The sequence below is a fragment of the Prunus dulcis genome, chromosome 4, assembly GCF_902201215.1.
Source record: "Prunus dulcis chromosome 4, ALMONDv2, whole genome shotgun sequence".
Lineage (NCBI taxonomy): Eukaryota > Viridiplantae > Streptophyta > Magnoliopsida > Rosales > Rosaceae > Prunus > Prunus dulcis.
This window is the reverse complement of record NC_047653.1, coordinates 7,836,749-7,849,010: the sequence shown is the minus strand read 5'-3', so window position 1 is coordinate 7,849,010 and position 12,262 is coordinate 7,836,749. Positions and strand designations below refer to the sequence as shown.

Below are 12,262 nucleotides of genomic sequence, written 5' to 3'. Positions count from 1 at the left end.
TGTTTTCATATATTTGTATATTTTATTAATTTGTATGTGAATTAATGAAATTGTGCAGATGTCAGACCTGATTACACGTCGTAGGGCGGTGACGACCACGCAGGGTTCGGAGCCCCCGACTCAGCTGACAGCTGCTGCCACTGCGCCAGCATTGATGGACCACTTGGCAGTTGGGCCTGCGGGGTCCCAGGCGCCTGCCTCATCAGCGTCATCAGTGGCGCAGCCTGTTTGCGCCAGGCGGCGTCATCGGCCCGCCAACACCACCGACGCCACATCCACTTCGGGGTCACAGCCAGGTATAGTTTTCCTTTTTCTCCATTTAATTTTATTGTTATTTCTTGTTTTTGTGTGTGTGTGTGTGTGTGTATTTGATTGTTCAATTTGTTATTTATTTAACATTCATGTCATCCTTCTTTGCAGCCAAGAAGAACACCCGAGGGCCGTGTCAGCAGTTGAAGACGGCGAAGGTCACCCGGGTGACCAACAGTCGTATTAACATCGGATACGACGAGCGACATCGGGCTGCACCGACGGCGGAGTTGCATAGCTCCTTGGCCCACGACATTGGTCATGTCATTCGGAGCTATTGCCCGATGCAATGGAAGTCTTGGAAGGTGATGCCTGATGAGACCAAGACTGAGGTTCGTGGCCAGTTGTCGGTATGTAGGCCTTTTCATTCTTTTTCTTTCAAACGTTAAATTTATATTATTTAAATGTATGTAATTAATTTATTGCAGACGAACTACAACTTGGAGGACCTTGATGAAGAGTCGTTGGCGTACGTCAACAGACTCTTCTCTGAGACTCTTCTCTGAGAGGTACAAGCAATGGAAGAGCGACTTGCACCACCATTTTGAGGCGTTCGATGATCCGCAAGTCGCCCTTCAAGAGGGGTGCCCGAAAGAGCTTGAGGGGCGGGAGGATAGTTGGGCGTGGCTCTGCGCTCATTTTCAGGCGCCCGCTTTTGTGGTAATTTTTTATATTTATTTTTATTTTCTTACTAATGTTTATTTACTTTTTTATATTTAATTTAAATTTCAACTAATACATTTTATTTTTTGTATAACAGAATAAAGCCAAAGTCAATAAGGGCAATAGGAAGAAGAAGACTCTTCTCCATCATTCGGGTTCCAGGCCCTTCTCCTATAGGATGGATGCCCGGCGTCAGGTAATAATAAAATAATTGTTTTTATTTTTTAATTTTTAATTATTCTTAATTTATTTTTTCGTTCTAATATTTTTCTTCTTTTGTTCAATTTAGGGAGGGTCCAAATTCCCAGAGATCGACGTATTTGGCGACGTTTATGTTCGACCTGGGAATGAATTGGCCGAGTCCCTTCATGTAAGTGTTATTTATTTTTAATTCTTATGTTACGCATTCAACTTTAAAGGTTATTATATGAATGTTTGAATTTATATTTTATGTTATGCTCAACAGACGACGATGGTGGAGAGGAGCCAGTTGGTTCTTCAGGAGTCTGCCTCCCAACTTCCTCCCGATACTCTGCTCGAGTCTGTGGATCCTCCACAGGATGCTGGGTTTCAGATCTTGACGGAGACATTGGATCAGACTCTAGGGAGGAGACCGGGGACATATTGTCGAGGGATGGGGAATGCCAGGCGGAGGGAACCCAGACACCGTTCATCAGCGCAGTCAAACAGTCAGGTCACTGCTTTGACAGCAGAGGTGGCCACTCTTCGGAGCCAGATGTCGGTCATTCTGCAGTCCCTCGTACAATCCGGCATTCCAGTCCCAAATTTTAATGTGCCGACCTCCCAGCCCGTCCATCCCGAGCATCCCCACCAGATGCCGGCCCGTGTAGATCCCCAGACCTCTGAACCGCATGTGCCAGACGATAATGTAGATTTTGGAACATTATTCGATTAGTTTTTTTATTTTCGTAATTATTTTTTGAATCTTTCTCTTGTAGTGTACATTTATTTTATATAATAAATTTGTTATTTACATAAATTTTTTTATGATTAAAATTTCAATTTATTACCCCCAAAAAAAAAACCAAATTTATTTTTTTATAAAATAAAACAAAAGTAATATTATTATTATTATATATTAATTTATATATATTAATTTTGCGCGACGAACAATTTGTCGTCGCGCAAATTTATATATCCGAAAAAATAATGTTTTGTTTTTTTATATAAATATAATCATTTGCGCGACGAAAGTTTCGTCGTCGCGCAAAATTCTTAGGAACGCATCGCGCGACGCAGTATACTGTCGCGCAAAATTTTACGCGCAAAGATCTTGTCGTCGCGCAGAAGTTGTAGGCACGTAACGCGCGACGTAGTCTAGCTTCGCCCAAAATTTTACGCGCCAATATCTTGTCGTCGCGCAATATTTTTACGAATTGCGCGACGATGGTCTCTTGGTGCCGCAAATATCTACGAGACGTCCTGCGCGACGAAAACTATTCGCCGTGCATTGTTTTGGCGACGAAGACCATTTCGTCACGCGTAATGGTGTGCGACGAAGAATTTTGTCCTCTCTGAACCTTTTGTGTAACGAAGGGTGAGCGTCGCACTCAATTGCGCGACGCATGGATAAAGTCTGTCGCGCAAAGTCTTTCTTCACGACCTTTGCGCGACAGATTACGCGCGACGATTTTTTTTTCGCGCTTTTGTTTGTGTGACAATATGTTAGTTTGTGCGACGAAATTATCTTCGTCGCGCAAATACTAAAATGTAGTAGTGTTACTAAACATAAAAATTAAAGTACGAAGTTAATTTCAATTAACTTCATACATCACAACACATTGTGCTACGTCACGCACAATTTTACAACATTATAAACATATAACTTCACAAAAAAATTACAAACATAACAAACAAACTTTTACAATAACATACCCTCTCAATCGTTCTCCACCAATCACTAATCACAAATATCCCTAACGACAACAAAATTAATAGTATTAGTACGAATTTACATTAATACATTTAAACTAACGACAAAAAATACATACCCAATAAACGTATTGAATTCACAGCAGAGCAGCGGCAGGGAGAGTGAGAGAGAGGCAGATACTAATATGAAGAAGAAGGACTTTGCGCGACGAACAACAAATTTCGTCGCGCAAAATGCCGTCGCGAAAACCCACTTTACCGTCGCACAAAACAACATTTTCGTCGCGCAATTACGTGTCGACATCTGCTTTTTTGCGCGACGAAATCAATTGTTCATCGCACATACTTCCGTCGCGCAAATACTATATGGCGTCGCGCAAAGTTCAGCTTCCGTTGCGCAAATAATACTTTTTCGTCGCGCAACAACGCACCGCTATTAAACTTTACGCGACGAAGGAACTTCCGTCGCGCAAAAACAACTTAATCCACCCTGCATTTTGGCGCCAAAAATAAGTTTCCCTCGTTCTCTTACGCGACGGTATATTTCTTCGTTGAGCTAAGTTGTCTTTTGTGACGAAAACTCTCGTCGCGCAAAATTTTTTTACCGCCATAAACGGAGCCAACATTTCTGTCCATCGTTACGCGACGAATAGTTGGAATTGTCGCGCAATATTGTCATGCGCGATGACTTATGTTGTCGCGCAAGATTTTGGCCCCAACACCCTCCTTTGCACGACGGAATTTATTTCCGTTGCGCATAGATTGTTTCCGCGACGAAAATATTTGTCGCGCTAGTTTTCTATTGTATGCGAGACATAATTTTTTTTTCGTCGCAACAGTGTTTCTTGCGTGACGAAAGTGGGTTCGTCACGCAAATAGTAAATCGTAGTAGTGTGATTAGTTTGGGCTATTTGGCCCTACACTTGGATTAGTGAGCTTATTGACTCTTAAGTTCAACATAGCTTTGTTTGGGTAGCTCATGGCTCCCTTATGGGAGTTCTTTCTGTTAGACTCCTCATATGACTTGGGTTGGGTAGTTTTTTTGCTCCACCTTGTATGAGTACAAGTATGCCCATTTATAGGCTTTGATTGCCGACATACACAGCCACCAACTTGGGCTTCTTCATTTCTTAGCCATACATGTGTCTTGTACTAGAATGTTCTTCAAACTTCAATTGTTTTTGTTCCACCGCCTTTAGCATTTAGCTTGTTCTAGAATATTCTTGCATTGCCACCTCTATCTTTTAAAGTCTAGACTTTTCTAGAATTGTGTAGAACACAAATGAGCATTATTTTTTTTCAACAGGAGTCAAAGAAAGCAGCTTCCAAGTATTTTTCCCTCTACATAAAGACTGATGAAGAATGACTTAAATTCCTCATCATGACTACGTACCTAATTATTGAGAATTCTATTTTTGTTTGATCAATTTGGAGCCAAATACTCACCTCAATTACCATGACTTTTGATGTGTTATTTCTTCTCTACTTCATCCTTTTCATGTTTGTCCCTTGTTCTACCACAGCTCAAACTTACAGAAACATTTCTTTAGGCTCATCCCTCACTGCACTAAATGATGACAACTCATCACGGCGATCACCATCTGGTGAATTTGCTTTCGGTTTTCAACAGATTGGAAAGGATGGCTTCCTACTAGCCATCTGGTTCAACAAGATAACCGAGAAAACCATTGTGTGGTCAGCCAATGAGGATAATCTTGTCCCACAAGGATCCAAAGTTGAACTCACAGCAGATGGCCCCTTTTTGCTCAATGATATTTCAACAGGCAAAGATAGATCAATAGCTTCTTCAGCTGCTACTGGCGTTGCCTATGCAGCAATGCTAGACACTGGAAATTTTGTGCATTCAACTATTCTGTGGGGAAGTTTTGATCAACCAACTGATACAATCCTACCAGCACAGACTCTTAATAATGGAAGCAGACTCTTTGCCAACAAATTACTCAAGAGGTAGATTCCTGTTTACACTACAATCGAGTGGAGATCTCATGCTTTACACAACAAATTTCCCACAAGATTATCCCTATTTCAGTTATTGGAAGACCGATACTAATGGTAGTGGCTTTCAAGTCATATTCAACCACTCTGGCTCTATTTACCTTGCTGCAAGGAATGGAACCATACTTAATGTAATATCCTCCTATACATTATCAAAGCAAGATTTATACCAGAGAGCAACTCTTGACTATGACGGAGTTTTGAGGCACTTTGTCTGCCCTAAAGGCACTGGCTCAAATGCCGGAGTTTGGTCCACATTGTCCTTCATACTTTCAAATATCTGCATGAGTATCTTGCAACCGTAAGGTGGTGGTGCATGTGGGGTCAACAGCTTATGTCAACATGACCAAGGACAACCAATGTGCAAGTGTCCATCTGGTTATACATTGATGGATCCACATGATGTGTTGAAAGGCTGCAAACAGAACTTTGCTCCACAAAGCTGTGATGAGGCCTCAGCAGAGACCGATCTTTTCTATCTTCAAGAGATGAACAATGTGTATTGGCAGGGATCTGAATATGACAAGTTTCAGGGCGTAACTGAGGATTGGTGCAGGCAGACTTGCCTAGCTGATTGTTACTGCACCACTGCCGGTTTCATAAATGGGAATTGTTCTTTGAAGGGAGCCCCACTTCCCAATGGGAGGATAGACAACAGTTTTATGGGAAAAAATTTGATCAAAATAAGGAAAGGCAACTCTATTTCGAAATCAGCCGGAAGCGCAAATACAAAAAGGAAAGATGGGTCAACTTTGATTGTTGTTGGATCAGTGCTCCTCAGTAGCTTGGGGCTTCTCACCTTCCTCTTACCATTGATAACCTATTTGATTGTTTCTCACATCTATTCTAGAAAAGTTAAGGTGATTCAGCCATGTCCAGTCATGCAGGGCATGAATTTGAAGTGTTTCACTTATGAGGAGTTAAAAGAAGCCACAAACGAATTCAAGGAAGAACTAGGACGTGGCGCATCGGCAACAGCTTTTAAAGGAAAGTTTTTATCTGATAATGGCAAGTGTGTTGCTGTTAAAATTTTAGATGCTAAGGTTAGAGATAACGAGTTGGAATTCAATGCTGAAGTGAGTGCAATTGGCAGAATACATCACAAGAATTTAGTCCAATTATTTGGATTTTGTAACGAGGGACATCACCGAATTCTTGTGTATGAGTTTATGAGCAATGGCTCTCTAGCAAGCTTCCTCTTTAGAGAGTCAATGCCAAACTGGTATCAAAAAAGGAAAAATTGCCTTGGGAATTGCAAGAGGGCTTTTGTATTTGCACGAGGAGTGCGGCAGCCAAATTGTACATTGTGACATTAAGCCTCAAAACATTCTTCTTAATGACTATTTCACAGCAAGAATTTCTGACTTCGGATTAGCCAAGCTTTTGAAAATGGACCAGACTCGAATTAGGACTGCAATCAGGGAACGAAAGGGTATGTGGCTCCTGAATGGTTCAAAAACTTGGCTATCACAGTGAAGGTGGATGTTTACAGCTTTGGCATTTTGCTATTGGAGATTATTTGCTGCAGGAAGAAATTTGAAGAAGAGGCTGAGGATGAAAATCAAATGATATTAGCTGATTGGCAATATGATTTCTATAAGCAAAAGAAAATGCATCTTCTGTTGCAGAATGATGGTGAGGCAATGGAAGACGTCAAGGAGATGGAGAAGTATGTGATGATTGCAATATTGTGTATCAAGAAGGATCCATTACTAAGACCCACCATGAAGAAAGTTACATTGATGCTTGAAGGTACTGTTGAAGTCTCAGTTCCACCTGATCCATCCTCATTCATAAATTCAGGATCGTCTTCCTTGTAAAATTCCGTACTTTTGTATGTTTGATCATCAAGGACTCCTGTTCAAACTGTCATGCTTGGAACCCTAACTAAAAGTAGGGTAATGAGTGTATAATAATTATAAGTACCAATTGAGATGTCTCAATAAAATGAAGGATAATTTCTTCTTTGTGCTACACTCAAGTAAAAAATTTCTGTTACAAATTTTCTTCTTCGAAAAAGTTGCATATTTGAGGCGAGGCATTTTTAGTCCGCTATACAAGGTGTAAGGCTCAGTTTGGGATTGCAATCACTTTTAAAAAAAGTTGATTATACTGTGCTTTGAAAATAATTAATTGTAAAGTAAAGAACTCCATATTTGGTAAACAATATTTTTAAGTGCTGTTAGTACAAAAAGCAATGTCAAAACCGTTTGGTAAATTTTAATATAAAATTGTTGTAACTGTGAATAATGACTAAAATAGACATGATGTTAAAAGTGTTATGTACTAATCATGTGGTGGTAGTGGTAGTGGTGGAGTGGTGGTGATGAAGATGGAGTTGGTGGTTATGGTTGTGGTGGTGGTGGTGGTGGGGATGGTGATTGTGGAGGTAGTGGTGGTGGTGGTTGTAGTTGCAGCATGGTGGTGGTTGTGGTGTTGGTTGTGGAGGTGGTAGTGGATGTGGAGGTTTTGGAGGAGGAGGTGGTTGTGGTGGTCGTGCTGGTGGTGGTGGTGGTGGAGGTGGAGGTAGAGGAGGTGGTGGTGAAGGTGGTGGAGGAGGTGGTGGTTGTGGTGGTGGTGGCAGAGGATGAGGAGGAGAAGGATGTGGTGTCAGTGGTGGCGGTGGTTGTAGAGGTAGTGAATGTGGTGGTGCAAGTGGAGGAGTTGGATGTGGAAGTGGAGGTGGTGAAGCTAGTGGAGGAGGTGGTGGTTGTTGTGGTGGTGGCGGAGGATGAGGAGGAGAAGGATGTGGAGGTAGTGAATGTGGTGGTGCAAGTGGTGGAGTTGGATGTGGAAGTGGAGGTGTGTCATTTTTTAAAATGAATGATTGTATTTTGGGAATTAAAAAAATGCATTAAAAGTTCATCTCTGCTTCGTTTGAAAGCAGCTTTGAAAAGCAACCCAGAGCCTGCTTTTAAAAGCTGCTGTCAAAAGGCCACTGCTTTTAAAATAATCAGGATATTTTAATTTTGACCAAACACCTTAAACTGCTTAACTTTAAAGTGAAGCAGGTTTTTGACGAAAAAAAGCAATCCCCAACGGGGCAAGCCAAGACTACTAATTCTTATTGAGCCAGAATATTCTATCAAAAATACAAGTACTAAATATCATTCAAGCATAATAATCAATCTCATAACATAAAATATGAACATAAAATATCATTCAAGCATACTAAATATCATTCAAGCATATATATATATATATATATATATATATATATGAATCTAGCACAAAGAGAATTGCATACCAAAGGAGAGAGACGCTTCAATTTATGGAGAGAATAAAAATGATGGAGATTGTCACATTAGGAATATACATATAGGTCCACTAATGTATTTATTTAGATGAAAAAAAGAGGGAAGTATCATTTGTTTCAAGTCACAACCACACAATTTCCAGCGATTATTGGGGCAATAATGTCTGTCAGTTTGCGTATGTTTCGGGCACAAGTTACAGGACCTGAGTCTAAATGCACCAATGTAAGGTTTGGAATCATGCATTCAGTTTGCGTCAAGTCGGGCAAGTTACAGGACCTGAGTCTAAATGCACCAATGTAAGGTTTGGAATCATGCATTCTGCTACTTTTCAAGTCACAAGTAATGAGCTCGTCTTCACCAATGACTGAGTATAAGTTCCATGGTAGATTTACAGTTGGAGCTTTAAATTTGCCTTTTCGGGTCATGGGTGCAATAACTTGGAAGCTGCCTTCATTGAATCCTTCAAACACGTTCCTCTCAATCCTGCTTTATGTCTAGGAGTGAAATGTATTAAGTGTATAGTGAGATGCTGCTTTCTAACCCCCTCATTGGGTTGCAGCTAATTTTCAACATTCAAAATTGAATGTGGTCCTACAGGGAAAAAAATGTTATTTTCATCATTTGTACTCCATGAATGGCCATAGATCATTCAATCAAACTCATGAATTTTTTATGACCTCTCCTTATATGAATTTTGAAAATGATACAGTATGAAAATGTGAAAAGAAAGAGTGATTGGCTCCGAGGGTGCTATATCCAGCTCAAGGGTACAAATTTAAACATGGAAAATCAATTAGAAGTACATTTGAGTCTTTATTTGGTAGAATTTTTTAGACAAACAACAACAAAAGTGTGAGTGGCAAACAAGGTGGCAATGACCTGATGAAAAAAAAAAAAAACAAAGACGTTTGCATGGCTGCGCTGATTTTCAATTTGGAGACTTAAGTTTGGTGGAATTGGAAAGTATTTGAGCTGACTTTTAACTCCATAAAACTTTACTCAATCTTAGACTTTTAAAAGTCATGTACTTTTTATACAATTAGAAATGCAGCCTTCCCTATATTATGTTTGCAAGTCTTTTTCAATCTTTATATGCAGGGTAGGGTAATCACTTGGAAGCTGCCTTCTTTGAATCCTTCAAACACATTCCTCTCAATCCTGCTTTATCTTTATGAGTGAGATTTATTAAGTGTATATGAGATCAATTACCCTAATCTTTGAGTTTGCAGCACATTGGCCTTTTATTTATGCTCAAAGTTATACATTGACAAGAAAGCAAGTTTTGAGTAGCTTAATGAAACCTTATTCACTAGGATGACAAGGAAAGTGATGAAACAAGTAGAACAGAGAGACAAATGAAACGAAATGATACAACAACAATTATATATATTTATAGTATTGAACTTATGAAAGAGGAGGTGGAGCTGAGACTTCAACAGTTCCTTCAAGCATCAGTGTGACTTTCTTCATGGTGGGTCTGAGTGATGGATCCTCCTGAATGCACCATATTGCAATCATCACATACTTCTCTATCTCGTTAATGTCATTGATTTCCTCCTCATCATTCTCGAAGAGCCAGTGCAGCTTCTTTTGCATATAGCAATCATATGCCCAATCAGCTAGTATCATTTCATCTTCATTGTCTGCCACTTCTACAAAATGCTTCCTGCAGAAAATAATCTCTAACAACAAAATGCCATAGCTGTAAACATCAACCTTGACTGTGATAGGTAAGCTTCTGAACCATTCAGGGGCCACATACCCTCTGGTTCCCCTGATAGCAGTCATGCTTCGAGTTTGGTCCAATCTCAAAAGCTTCGCTAATCCGAAGTCAGAAATTCTTGCTGTGAAATAGTCATCAAGAAGAATGTTTTGAGGCTTGATGTCACAATGAACAATTTGGCTGCTGCACTCCTCATGCAAATACAAAAGCCCTCTTGCAATTCCCAAGGCAATTTGCCTTCTCTGGTACCAGTTTGGCATTGATTCTCCAAAGAGGAAGCCTGCTAGAGAGCCATTGCTCATAAACTCATATACAAGAATTCGGTGCTCCCCCTCGTTACAAAATCCAAGTAGCTGGACTAAATTTCGGTGATTTGTTCTGCCAATAGCACTCACTTCAGCTTTGAATTCCAAATCATTTTCTCTGACCTTAGCGTCTAAACGTTTGACAGCAACACACCTTCCAGTATCAGACGCTAAAACTCCTTTAAAAACTGTTGCAGAAGCACCACGTCCTATTTCGTCCTTGAATTCGTTCGTAGCTTTTTTTAGCTCCTCATAAGTGAAATCCTTCAAATTCATGCCTGACATGACTGGACGAGGTTGAATGACCTTTGCTTTTCTAGAATAGATGCGAGAAACAACCAAATAGGTTATTAATGGTAAGAGGATGTACAGGACCCCAGAGCTACTCAGGAGCACTGAACCAACAAGTATCAGAGTTGAATTATCTTTCTTTTTTGTGATTGCACCTCCACCTGACCTTGAAGTAGAGTTGTCTTTCCCAAATTTGATCAGAGCTTTTGCATCAACACGAGGGTCAATCATCCCATTCGAAAAAGGGAGTCTCTTCTTGAAACAGTGTCCACCGGAGTTGACAATTGCAACAGCACAAAAACAATCATCTAGGCAATTCTGTCTGCACCAATCCTCAGTTACCACCGTAAAATGCTCATAATCTCCAAAAGGAAAATTTGTGTTTTGCATGACTTCAAAGTCAAAAAGATGCTCTGGTGAGACCTGGTCACAACTTTGTGGAACAAAGTTTTGTTTACATCCTTTGCGCACATCGTTTGGATCAATAGAGGTGTAACCACGAGGGCAGTCGCAATTAGGTCCGTCCTCTCCACGGCTACATAAGCTGTTGAATCCACATGCACCACCGCCCATCTCTCCCGCAACTGAAAAACAGATATTTTCAGGTATGGAAACTGCAGTAGACCAAGCCCTGGGTTCAGCAATCGAGCTAGCACTTTTAGGATAGAAATAGTGCCTCAAAACTCCATCATACCCTAAAGTTACTCTTTGGTAGTAATTTTGTGTTGAAACTGAAGTTTGTAATATGGGTTTTAGTACGCTTCCATTCCTGGATACAACGTAAATGGGGCCAGACTGGTTGAAGATGACCTGAAATCCAATATTTGTAGTTTCGGCTGACCAATAAGCAGAATTGGTAGAGTCTTGTGGGAAATTTGTAGTGGAAAGCACGAGATTTCCATCAGATTGTAGTACAAACAGGAATCTACCTCTTGAGTAATTTGTATCCGTGTAGCGAGCATAGAGGCCCCTGTTTTGATTTAGAGTCTGTGTTGGCAGGATTGTATCAGTTGGCTGATCAAAACTCTGCCACAACCTGCTTGAACTTTGGTCGGCCAGCACGAAATTTCCAGTGTCTAGCATGGCTGCATAGGCAACTTCAGTACCAGCAGATTCAGCATGCCATATTCTCTTGCCAGTTGCATCATTAAGCATAAACTGGCCATCACTTGTAAGTTCAACTTGGGATCCTTGTGGCACAAGATTATTCCCATTGGCTGACCAGACAATTGTTCTCTCTGTTATCTTATTGAACCAGATGGCCAGTAAGAACCCATCTTTTACAATCTGTTGAAATCCAAAAGCAAATTCACCAGATGGTGATGCCCACGATGAGTTATCGTCATTTCGTGCAGTGAGGGATGAGCCTAAAGATATGTTTCTGGATGTTTGAGCTATGGTGGAATATGGGAGAATCATGAAAAGGAAGAAGCAGAGAAGATCGAGCACGGAAAAAACCATGGTAAGATGAGCGTTTTGCTACAGCCTATTAGGAGTGAGATGTATTTAGTATATGGTGAGATGCTTATTTCTTGTCCCCCCGGCCTAAAAGAAGCATATTTTTAACAAGAGCATCTACAATCATGTTCTCTATTTTTTAGTTAAAATTTAGCTAAAAATACACAAAAGTTATTTTAGGAGCTCTCTATAAAATTTCAACTTCAATCATACTCTCTGGTTTAGGGAGTCATAAATGCTAGAATTATACTTTAATTCAACATAAATGGTCCATCTATATGAAAAAAATAATATAAAAATGGACAATATTGATTAAAGGTTTAAAAATATTCATTAAATATGGTAGC

General features: G+C 40.2%; 1 protein-coding gene and 1 pseudogene across 1 annotated transcript; one reads left to right on the top strand and one right to left on the bottom strand.

Annotated features, from left to right (window-relative positions):
* The first annotated feature begins 4,321 nt into the window (after positions 1-4,321).
* LOC117625236 lies at positions 4,322-6,701 on the top strand (annotated as a pseudogene).
* A 2,709-nt stretch (positions 6,702-9,410) lies between these two features.
* Positions 9,411-11,930, bottom strand: LOC117625683 (G-type lectin S-receptor-like serine/threonine-protein kinase LECRK2). Its single transcript, XM_034357213.1, has one exon. The coding sequence runs from the start codon at positions 11,916-11,918 to the stop codon at positions 9,543-9,545; it is 2,376 nt and encodes a 791-aa protein (XP_034213104.1). The 5' UTR covers positions 11,919-11,930; the 3' UTR covers positions 9,411-9,542.
* Between the last annotated feature and the right edge of the window lie 332 nt (positions 11,931-12,262).

Bases quoted from the DNA above. Each gene is read 5' to 3' on its own strand.
- LOC117625683 (XM_034357213.1), bottom strand. From the start codon at position 11,918: ATGGTTTTTTCCGTGCTCGATCTTCTCTGCTTCTTCCTTTTCATGATT.